At 30.9% G+C, this 18,732-nt stretch overlaps 1 protein-coding gene across 3 annotated transcripts; it reads left to right on the forward strand.

Moving 5' to 3' along the window:
• The first annotated feature begins 1,190 nt into the window (after positions 1-1,190).
• On the forward strand, positions 1,191-17,650 carry LOC130898720 (uncharacterized). 3 transcript variants are annotated; one of them, XM_057808194.1, is made up of 3 exons: positions 1,191-1,518; positions 14,942-15,089; positions 16,035-17,650. In XM_057808194.1, the coding sequence occupies exons 1-3, from the start codon at positions 1,473-1,475 to the stop codon at positions 16,192-16,194; spliced, it is 354 nt and encodes a 117-aa protein (XP_057664177.1). In that variant the 5' UTR covers positions 1,191-1,472; the 3' UTR covers positions 16,195-17,650. The 3 variants fall into 3 exon arrangements, 2 of the variants coding, with proteins under 2 accessions (XP_057664177.1, XP_057664176.1); XR_009059931.1 differs by lacking the exon at positions 1,191-1,518 and adding an exon at positions 12,978-13,757 and having other exon boundaries at positions 14,945-15,089; positions 16,035-16,053; XM_057808193.1 differs by lacking the exons at positions 1,191-1,518; positions 16,035-17,650 and adding an exon at positions 12,991-13,757 and having other exon boundaries at positions 14,942-15,084.
• Positions 17,651-18,732: the final 1,082 nt, after the last annotated feature.

Genomic DNA, 18,732 nt, shown 5'->3' on the forward strand with positions numbered 1-18,732 from the left:
TTTTATATTGTTGAAAGCTCCTTTCAACATCTACCGAGTAACTGGAACATATTTAAAGTGACTTAAATCTGGAAATTCTATACCTACATCTATATAAAAAATTCAATTAAAAATTTCGTTAATTTCCTCGCAGGTTTTGAAGATGCTGTTGTTTCTAAAATGGTTAAACATTTTTTATTTACTGAATTACCAACTTTTTACTACAAGACTGTAATCCCTTTGATAAAGGTTAGTTAATAATTTGCCAACGAAGCATTTGTTACAATATTTTGTGTCTTTGCAATAACAGTACTGTCTTCAGCAATTTTGCCTCTTCCAATCAAGTTCCCCATCCGATCAATGGTAACGGATGAAAACTATGGCCTTTTGCCATGCCATGGTGGTTCGACATCCAAGAGAGATTCCATGGAGTAGCAATGGAAAGGAAAGCCTGTCCTAAAAAAGCAAAGGTCACGAAGTGCGCCAAAAAAGTGATGGCTCCAATATTTTGGGATTCCTTTTATTGACTTTAAGGAATTATATACAATCGTGAACGTAATATATTATTCTAATTTACTAATACACGTTGCTTCGCTTCCCAAGGCTATTGTACACCAATGTGGCTTCAAGGAGATTGGGTACCAACCATATAGCCCTGATATTGCCCCGTGCGATCCATCATTTTTTTATAGAAGCTTTTGTCCGATGTTCTGAAAAGTGTTGGGAATAAGGGGAGATTACATTGAAAAATCATCATAGTTTTTTTATTTATGATCTTTCTTCACATTTTAAGTTAAGAACTCGTGGATCGCACTACGTACTTTATTGGATAATTCGGAAAATATCTTTTAAAATTTTCTTTTTCCAGCAAAATATAATTCTTTCAAGCTGTACTTACCACCCATTAAGTGCCATTAAACATCAGTAATAGGTAAAGATCTACAACTTTTATTTGAAGCTTTTTTTTATAAGTTCAACCGTTTTCACAAAATCACTCTTTTTATTAATCTTTTTCACCCCTACCCGGATTCAAAAACTTCGGAATTCTTAACCAACTCACCTAGAATTCCCATTTAAAGACCCATTTTCTTGGATCAAAACATAAAGGTATTATTGCAACATTTGCAGTGTTACTTTTAAGCAAATTTCAAAATCAAATTTTAGCTTTAAATGAAAAAAGAATAAATTATGGGACTTGTTTACAGAGCTCCCCTCTCATTTATAAATTCTACCTTAAAGATTACACATTGCCGCCAGCTATTATGTGTACACTCTACTAGTAATCTGTTCGGTACCATTGATTAGTCGGTACCGTCAGTACCACTTCAGCGAGGAGTAGCGACGGAATTTTTATTTAACGGAAAGAGAAATCTACGTGTAAAAGAGACGAAAGTAGATTTGTAAACATTTGAAACGTGGAGTACTTAATTATAGTGGCAATTTTAGTTTTTATGTGACTTGATGTTTTTTCCGTGTTTAATATTTTTGGATTTATGATGGGAGAAGCCGTAAGCGAACAGGTAAATCAGTGGTTACAAGGTAAGTATTATTTGCGAAAATATTTACCTATAATACGAAATGTTAAGGGTGATTTGTAGAAACTACCACGTGTTTACCACCTCTAGTTTTTCAAATATATAATTCTACTTGCTCATTAGTATTTCACAATAATATTTTCCACTGAACAAGGAATATTTTTCTGGGTAATAAAATTTTTCACGTGTCTTTATTAGAAACATAAAATATTTAAACCCCGAAAAGCAATTAATTTAAATGATTTAGGGGTTACAAATTAATTATAATTAGTTGCTGAAGAAAATTCTCTTTGCTTTCGGAAACTTGTCCAGGTGATTATGAAGGAAGTGGATTTTATGCTCATACTTTCAAATTGTAGCAGATTTTCAATATAATTTTCAGATTTTTTATTTCACAGAAAATTCTGCATCGCAGAGACGAAAGTTTCCCAAGCCTTTAGTTGTAACTCAGTCATAGAATTTCTAAATTTAGTATCTTTGTAAGTTGTCTAATTTGGGAGTCATCAAAAATATTGGCTTCAATCTTTTCCATATTGAGCTGCGGAAGTAATTGGCAAATATAAAAAAAAGCAGTTCCCATCTTTATCTAGTGACTTAACATCGTGTTTTATAATACCCAGTTTTATATGTAATGGTAGAAAGATAATTTTGTCACGAGCTACTGAAGAATTCTGGATTCTAATTGTTTCTTCCAAGTTCCATATTTCCTCTCAATGGCCATTTTCTTCTTACCCAATGCTCTTGCTCAGATCTATTGTCCCAAAGACTTATAAAACAGGGAAACTTATTGTAACCACTATGCTGAATGTGAAGAAGGTTCTCCATATGATAATTGCATTCAATTTTATTCTAGACTAGCTAAATATTACATTATTCTTCCTTTAACTTTGTACCGTGGCATTGTGTAACCCAGCGTATTTATTTCCATTATCTAATAGAAATGAATACTGACTTCTGATGTCTATTGACGTCAATTGAGGTCGAATCACATCAATTCATGTATATTTAGGTGAATTGGCGTCTACTTTTGTCAGATATTGACGATTAACAATCAATTGAAGCCGATTGAGGTCGATTGTCCCTTTATGTTGTTTGATGTTTATTAACGTCGAATGAGGTCGAATCATATTAATTCATATATATTCAGGTGAATTAGCGTTTACTTCTGTGAGATATTGTCGATTAACAATCCATTGAAGCCGATTGAGGTCGATTGTAACTTCATGTTGATTGATATTTTTTGATGTCTATTGACGTCGAATCACATCAATTCATGTATATTCAGGTGAATTGGCGTCTACTTTTGTCAGATATTGTCGGTTATTTCACTTTTGTATCGACAAGTTAGAATTCAACGAGCTGAAGGAATATTTTGGTTTGTCATTGTCATCACGTAAATAAAATTCCCCTTTTTTAGATTAAAAAACATATTGACTTTTTTAAATTTTTACAGTGTTGTTACCCCTTAAGAACATATCCCATTCAATATATTTAAATATTCAGGACAATAAGATCCTTTTATTTATCTTTCAAAACAAAGATCTACTTCCTAATTAGTAGTTTTTTGTTAGTATAAACAAACAATTATTAAATTTTAGCATTTGAGTGGATTGCTGTCGAAGTTCGGTAATTTCATAGTTTTATTTTTTTCTGTGCGGATTTTTGCAGTAATAAATTCATTCCACACTGTGTAATTTGTATTTGAACTATTTTTCAATGTAGTACAGTTAATACAAAATAAATAAATGTTGTTAAACATTTATGAATAACATCGGGAAATGTAAATAAACATATATGTCTGAGCTCTATTATCTTTTATTTAGAGGTTGAATTTTTATTTGACTGGTAAATGTGTTATCTCCAACGTCACCATGTTGTTAACAGTACGCTTCATAACAACAATTCAAAATTTTCGTAAACTTGTTATTGCTTCGAGTGGTATGTACTCATTCAACGTTTCAATTACTGCACATTTATTTCTCTAATAACTATAAGATATTTTTATTATAATTTCACTCTTAAGTTAACTTTTGGATGCTTTCTGTGCATTGCATATCCATCAGGGTGGACCACAAACTTTTGCGAATTTAAAAAATAATAATAAAAAAACTAAGTATAATCCACATACAATTTTTTATTTTATTTAAAATATACATCCTGGGAAATTCACTTCTTAAAAACAACATCATCCAGGTGTGCACCACCGCGATGCAAACCATTCCTCGAATCTCGATCTCAAATTTCTAAAAACTCGTTGGGACATTGCGCGGAGAATAGCTGCTATTTCATCTCGGAAGTTGGTCTTCAACTGATTAAGCGTGGCTGGGTTATTGGAGTAGACCCCATATAAACAAATCCGGTTGTGTTAGGTCCGGACTTCTAGGCGGCCATAGGCTTCAAATCCCTTAACATGGCTATGTATCGTTCAGTGACAGATCACCCGTTGATTTTGAAAGAAATAGGGTCTGATAATTCCGTGCGCTGATATGGCCGCCCAAAAGGTTACTTTCAGCGAATGCGGAGACTTTTGATATTTAGCACGTGGGTTCTCTGCAGCCCAGTAACGTCAATTCTGTCTAGTGCCATGCCCATTTAAGTGAAAATGGGCTTCGAGAACAGAATATTGTTGAAATTCTGAAAGCGTTCCAACATTATTTCAACAAAAGTTCGTCTTAAAATTAAATCAGATCTTTCGACGCAAAGATGTTCTGGATACCACAAGTTCGGCTGATCGCTTGCGAGTCGATAGACCAGGATTACACGTTGAACTGAAGCTCTAACTTGTTGAATTGTGTCTTCTGTTCTTGTTGATCTTGGCGTCCCGTAGGCTTCTGATTGAGAGTCGAACCAGCGCTTCGGTGAAGTGAAATAAATATTTCCTTCTTATATTATAATGTCATATATTAGGAAAACGTAGAAGATCGCTAGTTATTTTGGTTCCAAGCTTAATATCATTTCTTTGTGCGATCCAAGTCTCTACAAAACTCAGTTATTACAAACTACGAGTATAGTGTTAAATAATTTCAAGTTGGAGGTATAGAGATTGATATGTTAAATAGTCTTCAATATACCATGATTAAAAACAATTGATCATCATAACAATTGAATGAATTGAATTAAAATAATTGAAAAATAATGCATCGAATTCTTCACGCTATTAATCACCTAAATACACGTGTAGTTTACACAGAAATACCATTAAAAATAAATTATTTAACGACATTTCCAATCGCTCAAAAAAGGTGCTCAAAGCGATTTGACAATAAGAAACGTGATTGATTGCAAAATATCGAGAAATATGAAAATTTTTGTCCTAGTTTACCTTTTCTCATTGTATTTTATTTTGCCCGACTCCGATTAAAAATTTTGTGGGCTAGCGGATTGTCTCCTGGTAGAAATGGAAAAAATGCCCATCTGTGAGATTAAAAACCCTCCATAATAACGTTTGTTTATATTTAGCGACTAGAGTACCTGAATATCTAAGGATTGAAAACAATTATTTGCGTTATCGAAAGCATTTACTACCACGTTTAACCCTGGATTTCAATTCAACGGCTTTTTTAAGAATTTACCTTCTTGCTACTGTGGTTCCTACACACGTTTGATTAAATTAAAAGCTTCTTACTATTGCTCTCCATACTATCAACAGCGATCTACTTACTAAGTTGGAATTTCTGGAATACTTGGTGTTATTCATCCTGAACACACTACCACTACACCAACACTCACGATTACACTGTCTGAGTGTAACCCAACAAAAAAAATTGGTATTGAGTATTTTCCAGGTTTTATAAAAAATAAGTTGGAGTATGATTTCAGATAGAGTTCGAGACTTTGCAAAAAAGATATGGTTGGATTTGAAATCAAATAACTCCACAATAAATATCCTTGAAATAGAAGAAACAAACTCACAAATTAACCAATTTAAAATATGAAAACTGGTGTGATTTACAAAAGAATCTGATTTACAAAATCTGTTTTGGAGATGGAGCCACAGCCCAAGGCAATTTGTTTGGAGCCTATCGTCATTGTTGAAAACCTTTTTGCAAAGACATTTGACAGAAAAGAGATGGATGTGCTGAGTTTTCCTGCTGGAATTAATTTTCGAGAGTTTAATATAGAATAGGTCAAACTAATAGGTTTTATTTTAACTTGGTTATCGAAGAACGCGTCAGACATTGTAATTGTGATTATTAGTGTAGTGGTAGCGTAAACAGTGTGTTCAGCATAGAGATCATCTACTTGATTAAACAGAGGCCACAATCCACTGGTGCAACATATACTACTGAAAAACTAAGTTGGAATTTCTGGATCCGTTGGTGATGTTCACACTGAATACACTGTATGACGCGCTTCGATAACCAAGTTATCTTCAGAGACTAAAGGTAACCTTCAGACAGTGTGATTACGAGTGTTGGTGTAAACAGTGTATTCAGTATGTATGCTGAGAAACGTTTTACATACGTATAATGTAATAAAATTTGTATGGGTGTAACTATGCATATGGAAGTTTGTTATATATAAATTTTAATTTAGAAATCGACATAAATAATTGGATTCAGCGGTCTATAACATTTATATATTGTTTAAAATTGAAATCATAAGGAATTTTTGCTTTTTACTTTTTAATTATTAAAGCAACTTGTTATTTGTATTTGATTTTTAATTTATAGTCGTTTATGATAAATATCACGATGAGTTTTTATTGTATGATTACGGTAAAATATTTCTACTTGGTGTCTTTATTGTTAGAACAATAGTTTCCGAAATAAAATTTTCTAGCGATTTTGAAAATGTGGAGACAAAACTCTTCAATTTCACATTAATTTATGTCTACAATATTATTTTAGAGTAAGACAATTAACCTTGAAACAGTTCAAGGAATATGGTTTTCACTGTTTATTGATTTAGTTTTGTCATTATGAGAACGAAATTATTATATAATTCCAATTCAATAACTAGGTACGTGTGTTTTTTTACAAGTGAATTCAAACGTCGGTTTAAACTATAGATAGCGTTTTTTTTCACGTTTTATAGATGGCGTTTACTAGGAAACTTCGGTTTAAATGTTACCGGCAGTCTGGTGTTAGTTTAAACTTCAATTTAACATGAATCGGAGGATCCGAACTTACATTTTTCATATTGTTGACATTTTTACAATATTATAAAGGGTTTTGGTAGATTCATTGAAGATTAGAACTTTATATTTGATGAACTCGACGATGATGATGAGATAATTATCAACATTGTCGACGAGAAAACAAAAAGTTATTAGTTCTAGAGCGAATCTTTGAATTGTTCCACATTTTTTAAATGTTTTGTGGTTCTATTCAAAATATAAACTTTTTTGTTGTTTTCATCATTAAATTCCCTTTCCTCCCAATTCTTTCCTTTTCCTTCAATGTTACCGTATCACTTTTTTATTGATTTGTGTCTTTGTATTTTTTAGAAGGTTAACCAAAAGAACTACTTCATAGAAATTGCATGAATTTTTTGTTCTTTCTTCTTACACAATTGAACTTGAATGAAATATCGGAAAAATTTTTTTTAAGAAAAATGGCAATTCCTTGCCGGTTAAATTGTATTGTGTCAAGTGACCTTAAGCAGATTTGTAGGAAAAAGAGGGTGGACACTGTAAAAAGAGGTGTCCATTTATTCTTAAAGGGTGTTAAGCGCCCTGAACACACCCCGTTGTTGCGCCCCTGCATATCAGTCATTCTAATTAGTTTCACTGAAATATCTAGTTGGAATATCCTGTTATACTAAATTCTTTTTCTACTTAATTTGTTTGAAATTAACGAATAGTATTATTTATGTGGCGAATATTAAATATCAAAAGAGGACATCATTGGGTCTACCTTGAATTTTCATTTTGAAGAAATATTTCTGAATACATCCATTATCGCATATTTCAGAAGTAGCTGGTATGCTTCAGCGTTTTAATTCCAAATTACTTAATATTATGGATACTAAAAAAACAAACAGTGGTTAGGTTAGGTAGTAACTATTCAAAAAAAACCTTCATTATATTCTACTGGCCCAATAAGCGTTGATTTGGATCTGATGTTAAATCTGATCATCCATCAGTGTTGAAAATGATGTTATAAAAGGCGTAACCTCTGGCATGAAATTTACTTCAATTATATTTTATGATGCTGTTTAAGATATAAAGATATAGAGATAAAGAGACTTTTAAAGATATAAAGTAATGAATAACTATATATTTGAAATCTTAAATTAATTAATTAAATATATTATCATGACTTATTGGCAGTGTTCATGGTTTTTTTTACTTGAATCAGATTTTTTTTTATTTAAATCGGATTTTTTTAACAAGTCTTCAAGTTATTCATTACTTTATATCTGTTAAAGTAAATTTCATGCCAGAAGCTACGTCTTTCATAAATATACGAGGTCTGGCCATTAAATAATTTGATAAATATGAAATAATTTATCGTATTTACCAAATTCAGTAATGATTATGTATAATCACCGAATTTATTACTTTTACCCTAATATATATATATTGAAAAGTAAAGTCTAAGTATGAAAAGTTATTTATTCAATAATCTTTCACCTGATTTAGTTATATAAATTGATGAAGCAAGTAGCATACAAGTAATACTCCTATATGGACAGTTGGTATGGGAAAAAACATCCCTACGTTACGGTGCCGACACCGAGAGATTTTATCTCTCATTCGAGATACTTTATCTATATTACGCATGCTTCATGCGCGTAAAAGATGCGCAGAACTGACTGAAGCGCTCGGAGGAGAGAGAGAGAGAACGAGACACTATTTTTTTCACTTTCACACCTTCCACTTATAGGAACTGTCCATATAGAAGTATTACATATATAGCAGATAGGCTTTTTGTAGTTTAATTATTAAATAAATTTGTTTCAAGTGCTTCCATACATATTTTCTCACATTTTTTATACAAAAAAAATTTCACTTTCTTACTATAACAATTAATAACTATATCATACAATCTACCACGCCACGCTTCGTTGAACAGATGATCAAACGTATTATTACTATAGAAACTATTATAAAAATTGCTCAATTAGTTCCCATAAATCTTAATCGACATCCGCGAACGCTTCTGTTATTCACCTATCCAGCGAACTAACAAATCGTTTTGAAATAAATCTTGAAATGAATTACGTAAACGCTTGAATAACATTCACAATTTCAACTCATGCACTTTTAATTTTTATTTCACAAATTAATTAATTCCAGTTCTTTACACACATTTTTGCAAATGTTTCTTACTTACGTTCCGATAACTAAATAAATCAAAAGGAACTTAGTAATCTAATCATTCTTTCAAAACTAAATTGAAATTGAAAAATTCCTCACTAAGTCATTAATATCTCTTACAGCTGTTGAAGGTTAGATTGTATAAAATCTGTGGATCTCACTTTTCTGAATATATTATCCCACGTATGCTCAATAGGATTTAAGTCCGGGCTGCGTGCAGGCTAGTCTAAAACTACATTATCTTCCTCTTAGAGGTACTGGTCATTGCTTATAAAAGAGGCATAAAGTCACAATCATATTATGTCCGATAAGTAATCTTTACCCATTTAACTATCGTTTGGAAATAAGTAATGGGGTCATAGCCATAAAGCCACATGATAGGATCCTTTCTACTCTGTTATATCGTGGGTAAACGCCATTAACTGCGATCGTTGCCTTTTTAACGTAACGTGGAATATCTTAATAAAATTTTTGATATTGTAAATATATTTTTGGATTCACTACTTGTTATTATGAATAACATTTTTTTTAACACCGGTTTCATACATTGGAGCCAAAAGCAATGAACTAAATAGGAACAAGTTGGTCCAAACGTTGGACGTAACATCAGTCCCAATGTGTGAAGCTGTAGTAACATTGAAAGATATGCGTCCAATTTGGGATATACAGTACAAAGGGTTATTTAAAATATATATTACCAAACCCAATGTTTCCGGAAATAGTGTATCTATTGAAATATTTGATTAAACTTTCCTGTTATTAGTTTATGTAAGTACAGAATACATGGCAGCAGATCGATAATGACATTACTTATTAAATTATGGAATTGTTATTGGCGAAATTTAATACCAATATTATGATCATGTGAAACAAAATACGGATATTTAACGTGTGTTTTTACGTACTATACCAGATAAGCAAACACAATTTATTGAATATATTATCAAGCATTTATAATGAGTAGTGCATATGACTCAACCAACTATTTATTTGATAATCATGAGCGTAGTTAGGTAGAGGCATTTATAAGGGGGTCGATTCTTCTTAACCCTTGAATAAACTTAGGGTATTACCCATTATTGATCTCTGTTTCTACTTTATTTCTACCATAAACGACTGGTAGCGCATCTACTCAATTATGAGGACGTGGGACATTAATAAGTTAGAATTATTGAATGACTAACTGCGAACGTTTATTCATAATAAAAAGATTGCAAAGCCAACGAAAAACTACTATTTCTAATTAGTGTTCGCATACGAAACTGCCGTTACTCTAATAAATGAGGTTATACATGTATTAGTACAGGCAAATTAGGCGGTTTTGAGATAAAATCTTAAATTAAATTGGGCGGTTTTGATTTTTTAGATTCTGGGAGGTTTTAAGATACTGAATAAGTCTAGCAAACCCTTAACAAAAGTACGAGCACGGATTTACGAAATTTTGAGACTTGAAACTATTTTGAATCGCAAATAGCTCGAAAATTACGAGGAATTCGAAAAAAGTGCAGGAGTAAAAATGTAGAACACAAAATTCTGTAAAGATTGGTTTCCAAGCATTTTTTCCAACTTTCTCCTACTCAAAATCATTTTGAATTGCGAATAACTCGAAAATTAATAGGATTTCAACACAAACTGCCGGAACAAAAAATGTGGAGTACAACATTCTGTATAAAAAAGGTTTCAATTTTTTCCTAACCTCAAAATTTCCATAAAACGGGTTTAAGGCTCAAAAATATTTTGAATGGCACATAACTCGAAAACTAGGTAGAATTCGAAAAAAAGTGCCAGAGTCAAAACTGTAGAGCTCAAAATTCTCCATAAATTGGTTCCCAGACATTTTTTCCTTTCAAAATTTTTACCGTAATATGCGTTGAAGTACTAAAAAACATTTTGAAAAGCGAATAACTTGAAATCCATGAGGATTTCGAGAATACTGCCGGGACAAAAAATTTAGAGCACAAAATTCTGTACAAAAGAGTTTCTATTTTTTCCTAACCTATAAATTTTCACCGTAAAATGAGCTTTTGAAAATAATTTGATTCAATTAGATTAATTATCAGTTCGTTATAGCATGTTCTAATTGCATAAAAAAGTATTATATGATGAAATGAAAAGGTAAGGAAGATATTGAAGTATTGATTGGTAATAAAAATTCTCTTTATTAGGAAGAAATATTCGATAATGTTCTCAAAGACTTTAAAAAATATATTTGTGTACAAAATTGTTCCCCCAAATAATTCGAGGGAAAATAATGGATTAGTCCTTCTTTTCATCCGTTGCCATTTCTCTTGTGGCCCGGTCATCACTTAGGTCATCGTCATTTAATAACTCTACAGCAATATCAATACTGTTACACACGATTCAAGAAAGCTCTTAAACCAAATATTTGAATACAATATCACGACTCGCAATCGATTCTGTGTAACGTGCTTTCACAAATATATAACTTACGGAAAATGGGTCATTATCAACTTTCTATGCTTTTTCAAAATTTTAAAATAAGGATACATCATTCTGAGCATGTTTTTGTATAAACTTGAAGCTGAGATTACAAGCTTCAAAATGAGTATCTAGATTTTGTGAATGAGAAACTATTAAGAAGTCTGTAAATATTGAAATAATAATCAACCGAGGACGAAAATAGTGTTCATTATCGCGTTTTTTAGAAGTTAGTTCATTTGAAACCAAGAAGTAGTTCATTTGTTTGTTTTTATGGCAACTGATGAAATATATCCATTGAAACTTCAAGTGCTTATGTGGCCAATATACCTCTTCATCTCGTAAGATTTTCGAAAGTCGAAAATTATGATGGCTTACTCGAGTAGAAAATAGAGATTTTAACCATCATGAGGCATTTTGATTTTTTGAAAACGAAGTAGTTTTCCGAGAGCTAGAGCAGTTTCCATGTGCATCTGGAACGTAAATTTGCTTGAATTTGTACTGGCGCGAATTCGTGAGTGACTGATCCGGCTTTCGGCGTTGAGGGAGATTTACTCAGAAATAGTGGCTCCAACGAAAAAATGACTGGAGAACTCCTCTTAGTTTTCGAGCTATTCCCGTTTTAAAATTTTTTTGAGTTACAAATTCCAAAATTACAAAAACCCGTCCCAGTAATTTTGTTAAGAGTTGCTAGGCTTATTCAGTAACCGAGAACCTCTGAGAATCCGAACTACCCAATATAATTTCGAGTTTAATCCTATTTTATCTGTACTATATGTTGCAAAACAAAACTTTATCCGCGATTCTCAATAAGTTATTTTGAACATATTAAATAATAAATTTATCCAAAAATAATCTACAAATCGGTGAAAGATAATGACCTTTGTTTGTTCCCACACTAAATAAAATCGAAAGAATCTAAAAAATAATCAATCGACAAAGGAAATGTTTATCAGAAAATAATTTAGTTATGTCAATGTAACAATATGTTTGAAGTTTAAATCTGCTACTATTTTATATACGTATGAAGTAATATTTATCTTATGTCCTTATAATTACGTTTTCTATATAATTTTTCAGCTTGAGTAGTGTTTTTTTGGAAATACTGTAGATTCATGAAACTATTTTCACTACTAATCAATTCGATTCACAGAAATTGAATCATTTTATCATTCATCAGGAAATTACTCATATTCAATACGCAATTGTTTTCTACCATACTTTTAACTTCAGTCAATTGAATATCTAATACACAACTTAAATGTTTTACTATTTATTCGTCATAGCGCCTTTATATACTTTTAGAAGTTTCAAATTTGTTCCAAGAATCGGAATTACTTCAATTCAATAATTTAGATGACGTAATAGAGCTGGTGCTTTCTTTAAATAAATGTTTTATAGTAAACAAAAATTTAAAAGTACAAAAAACGAGTTTTTCCTTCATAAAATCTCAAAAATGAAAAAGAATTCATTGAAATATATTAGGGTAACTTATAGGATAAATCATTTCTGCCTGCATCTCTTTGATGAAAACATAATTAATTCTCTGATCACGTTACTTTAAACATACTGTTAAAGCATATATATTATTAGTTTATAAACTTATTTATTTATTCATTTGTGCCATTTCAAGAAATACCTACATTTAATTTACATCAAGGTTACGAAAACAATTCGTGACTGCAAAAAATGTATATAGTTCTACTCACGGAAAAAATTCTATGTTCAATTTACCAGCAAAAGATAGGCAACAAAGCATACATATATTAGATATTTTTGTTTCAACTGTTGGTTAAATTGTGTTGTACGTCAACTATTTGACGCCTAATGAATCAGTTCATTTGAGACTGGTAAAAAGGTGTAAATAATATAAAATGTACAAGACGGTAGATATATCAGTAGAAAATTACAGACTTTTGATTTATAACAACGTTGCAACATGTCTATATTTACCTTTGATCATTTTATTGTTGAATTTTACTGGAAATTTATATAGTTTTGGAAAGAAAAGAACATATATCGAACTCATCTTAGCAGTAGCCGAAATTTTAAAGTACGTAAGGTTTCAAAGAACCCTGAAAATAGCAAAGAAAAAATTTACGATCCGAAATTTATTAAAATCAATGATAACATGTGGTGTTTCGATTATAATCTTCCATGTGGCAGCTATTCTCTTTGGGGCACCATTTTTATCAGAACAATATGAAACGTTATGCTTCGCTACTTTAATGATGGTTTTAACTATATTACCTGTTTGTCTATACCTAGATTCAGATATTTATACATTATTTTCTTCATTATTGGATTTTGATGGTAATAAATTGCAAGAATATTTCTTAACAAATATTCGTTTTACTATGTTTGGAGCTTGGCTAGGAGCAGTTGTGATACCTTTAGACTGGAATAAACCGTATCAAGATTGGCCTATACCATGTTGTTATGGGGCAATGCTTGGATGTTTTGTGGGAAATTTATTCTTAATTTTACAGTTTATAAAATATGGTAATTTTACTAATAAAAAAGGCAGATTTGGACTTTAAGTGAGTAATATTTTGTTTTTTATACTAACTATTGTATCAATATAAAAATATGTTTATTGAAAATATCTCTAGAACTAAAAATATTAGATTAGAACGTCATGATGTTATTAGTTGCTTATATCAATATTTTTCTTTTATTTAAATAAGAGAGTAATATTTATCAAAAATATTACAATTCATTACACAATCAAATAATTGATACTAATAATGAATATACATTTTATATTAGATATAGGATATTTTCAGTTGGAAGGTTGATACTATTAAAGATAATACAATCTTTATAATTTATATCTAATTCTGAACAATTATCAGATAATATCCGTGATATTTTATACTAAATAATACAAAGAAAATGTAAGCCTTGGTTTAATTCTACAAAAGTGAAATATTTTTATATTTGTAGCTTTTAATTGGTCATTTGACATAACTACAAATTGGTATGTTCTAGATTGATATATTTTGCTCTGTCAAAAAATAATATACCAAATCAATTTAATATTTTTTTTACAAATATATTATATAAATTAATTGAGTGTCAGTAAACTTGAACTATAGTAATGGAAGCCTTTGTCTTGCCATTTTAAATATTATTATTATTTTCACGATATTTCCTGTATAAGTTGAAGCTATCAGGTGAATTCTATTTCCAAAAAATTGTTTCAATCATCTTAATCATCCTTATTTGCATTATTTCATAGAATGCAGTCTTTAACAATTCAATACTGATTATATAAATTAGGGGGTTACAATTAACTTCTCAGGTTATTAAGCCCTGTGTTTGACTTTTTTACTGATTCATTGTAGAGATATTTAGAATCCAACAGTTAATGTTAGAGTGGAAGCAGACACCTCTAGATTGTGAGTAGATGTTCTAACTACTGAAGAACCAACTCACAGTTAATTGAATTATTGGGTTCCTGGACGAACAATTGTTATTTGTGTTAAAATAAATAATTGGTTGAAATAGTAAATAGCCTTTAGTTACATTTACAGTTTCATTTTAACAGGGCACAATGCTAACAACCCAAATTTAAATTGGAGACTCTGTAGAGGTGACAATTATATGTATAGTGTGGGGTATCTTCTCAACACAATAAAAGATGTAAATTGTAGCTACTTGTCATCCTTAACATTAACATGTATAAAATTTTCACTAATTTGAATTTTTCATTTATTTTCAGAAGATTTGACAACACAGCCTTCCGTAACTTTGAAAATTTCAGACATGGATTCAAAAGAACTAACAACAGTGATAATATTTGTGATATTAGCTATTATAGTGATTACCTTATTATTTGTCATCGCCATATTCATTGACTGCCGGCAACAGTAAGTTTGTAAATATTTATATGTCTTCATAATCTCTTTCAACTTGAGTTACTACTTTTTTAATCATATTAATTGATTAATTATTATTTAAAAATATATGTTCATAATTATGACAGTGGGCAGTCATAAACCTTTGTACATCAGTGCCTCCTGGAAGGTCCATTATGCTACAAGTAACACAGATGTCCTTTGAAAGGTTAATCAAGCACCCTTTAATGTCACAAGGTAAATTGTGAGGCTTGCCTAAGTGTTCTTCACACATCTAAGTGCTGGGTATTGGGACATGGTCTAATTTAGTTTCTTCTTTCTCCATGTTCAGAGACATTCCGGATCGTCCGCAATGAATAAAGTGTGGACTGCATCCGGAATGAATAGAAAGTCAGTGACTTTTCGAATTTTGTGCCTGTTTAGGTGGAGCAGTACTGGAATACATCTATTATTGCTAAATTGGCAAAATTTGTACTCATAAATCACTAGTAGTCTTTCCAGTCCAAATTGCTATAATGTTCTTTTTTGTGCTGGAGTTGATGAAGATTCAATTTCTGCCTTTATATTGAGTCTACCCATCCTATAATTTCTTGTTCGTGATGAAGCAAAGTAGATGTAACGAAGCTCTGTACTGTATTACATGGAATCTTAGTGCCAGTTTTGCTTGTCAGGAGTCAGGAATCAATGGTAATGGATGCAATACACTCTTAAGGGGTAATATTATGAATTTAGCGGAAGCCAGGATTAATTTAAAACTGGAAAAGGTTTGGTCTGGTTGGTACTTAGACAAAATGAACAACTTCTTGCATTTTAGCAAACTTACATGTTTTACACAGTAGCCATTAATTCAGAAATCTATCAACCCTAAAAAAGTTATTTTTGCTGAGAAGTATAATATTTATATAAAGTAATTAAATATAAGGTAGCAGCTATTAAGTAATGCTATTTTGTTTGTAGAAAGTTACAAAATTTGCAGTCCAAACCGAAAAAAACATTGTTGAAAATGAAGCTTCCAGTGCCTGTTATACTTGGTCGTGCAATAAGAGAAGATCAACATTCTATATTGGATAAAATTGAATATGGAGAACCTTCTACTTCAAATGGAAATATAGCATAGCAGTATCATAAGAATTATTAGCGTTAATTTTTCAAAATAAATTCTTTGGAATCCATTTTAGGTCTGCACCAATAAAAAGTGATATATTATGTAATTATTATACTCAGAAGATTAAAAGACATTATTATTGTTTTTGTTTATCAAAGATGTTATTTTGCAATATTCATTCACTTTTAGGCGCCTGCAAGAAAATAAATCAGATTGTAAACTCACAAAATGTTTGTAGGCATTAAGGCGATTAGGAAGTTGATTTATCTTCAATGTGAACAGATTTAATTTGCCTCTAGTAGCACCTGTTATCTCTTCTTTGCATGATTTTTTTTATTGGTAAAATAAATCAAGGTGATATAATTCATGTTCAAAATTAAAGGAAAAATGGTTGAAAAACTAATTTTATGTTTATAACAAAAAACAATATGATAGAAATTTCCATCATCATTAACAGAACAATTATTTTTATTTATACACAAATTGACCACATTTACTGCAAGAAATTTACAATCAGGATATTTGCACTGGAGTGACCCATATACTGTTGGCCAATGTTCAGCACCATCTCTTACATATTTTGAAGGTGGAGAAGCTGGAAAACCCTTTTCATTTTTTATTGTAGTTTATCCTCAAGAGTGCTGATGCTTTGACGACCTCGTTTAGTCTAATTCATTTAAGAATTGGCTCATTGTTAATATATTTTTCTTATGGTAGTTTCTTTCTACGGAATTTTTTTTATAAATTACCCACGCATTTATTACTGCAAGATCCAGTAAAAGAAAAAATCACGCAAATACCACTTTTTTAACCTTATAGTTATATGGTTTCCATCCAAAAAACTATTCATAAGGTCTACACCTCCTACATGTCTATTGTCCACGTGGAGCCCATGGCTCTTGATTCCGAACAGGACAGTCAAAATATGCTTCGTATGTTTCACAGAAAACGTGAGTTGTGTTTAGTTCATATTCTATCTCTCGAACTTTAATAAATTGACCAGATATAAAACAAAATGCACCGGCATCATATTTACACCTTCGCGAGAACATTTTCTAGACATATACAAAACATCTGATCGTTGTTTACCACTAGAGTGCCATCTGGAGGTACGGCGCGAATGTAAAAACCCTACTTTGATCTCTCGTATTTATTAAATTTATTATAACTAATTGAAATTTATTAAAAAATTTGAAAATTAGATTATTTCTATAATTATAACAAAAGCAAACGTTATATCTTTTCAATTTTGTGTATAATTGTTGGGTCGTGTAACTAATGATGATAGTACATCAACTTTTTTAAATGATTAAAAACTTGTCAACCTACTATATAATATAGTTATTTTCGAGTATTGAATATTTGCAAACCAATCTTCATTGTAATAAATGTATATTTATCCAAAATGAATGTATATAAACATGTATAAAAATGTCTATTATAATAAAGAATAAATAACGAAAATAAACTTGTTTAATTTACTTGCTCAATGCAACAACAACAAAGCAGAAGAAGAGATATATGGGAAAGAAAAATACTTAGAAGGATACTAGGCGGTAAAAAGGAGGCAGTTTTATGGCTGAGGAGAATGATTAATGAAATAAGGAATCTATTTGGAGAGCAGAACTAAGCAAAAGAATAGAATGCCATATTTTAGAGCAACAAAAAATATGATGGACATAGAACAAGGAGGAACAAGAAAAAAAGGAAAAGATGATACGCAGAGGTGAAGGAGGACTTAAGAGATAGAAGGGAACCACCTCCTTGCTATGGGCCTAAAAGGCCTGCGTGTAGCACCTATATATAATTTACTTGCTTATAAATTTATACATACTGATTTTAAAAGTTTGTTTGAAAAACATTAAAATTTTTAATATACAAGCAGGAGGAATAACTTCTTTTTTTCTTGAAAATTCGCTCCATTTACGCTGTTATTACTAGCTAGTGGTATTATTGAAACCCATGTACATTTGTGTGGCACCATCATTGAATTAAAAGTATAGGGAGAACCAATAAACAAAAGTTTGCTGCCCTTGATGGCAGACGGCAATATCACCTTCACTATAGGCGTGCTACAAAAAAAGCTTTTGTTTTATTTTTATTTCTTATTTATATGTTTTGTTAGTCAATTGTCTTCATTCGACTACCAAAGAATGAATATTACAAGAATTTAAAAAAACTGGGAGCCAAATCTGCTTGTTTAGTTAATTTCTTTACACCAAATAAAACTAAATTTAAGTTTAAGTAAGAGTCAGGAATACTATTCCAAGCGTTGAAAATGATCTCATGTCTTCCTTTTCCAAGTCATTTAAAGCAAACCAATGTTGTGAACTAAACTCACATTTCACACCAAGTAGGTAGTTTAGTTTTCTCCGACCCTTAACATTGTAAGGACATACCTCTGACACTCTAATAGAAATAAAATAATCTTCCAATTGATAACGTATTTAGTTTTTTTTTATAAATACACCGGTACCGAATCCGTAATCCCAATATAGATATAAATATTTTATTTTTCAATTTTTTTTGAGTATTTATTCTCTTTTTTGA

The sequence above is a fragment of the Diorhabda carinulata genome, chromosome 10, assembly GCF_026250575.1.
Source record: "Diorhabda carinulata isolate Delta chromosome 10, icDioCari1.1, whole genome shotgun sequence".
In the NCBI taxonomy this organism is placed as follows: Eukaryota; Metazoa; Arthropoda; class Insecta; order Coleoptera; family Chrysomelidae; genus Diorhabda; species Diorhabda carinulata.

Coding starts and splice junctions, on each gene's coding strand:
- LOC130898720 (XM_057808193.1), top strand. CDS start 13,092: ATGTACAAGACGGTAGATATATCAGTAGAAAATTACAGACTTTTGATT.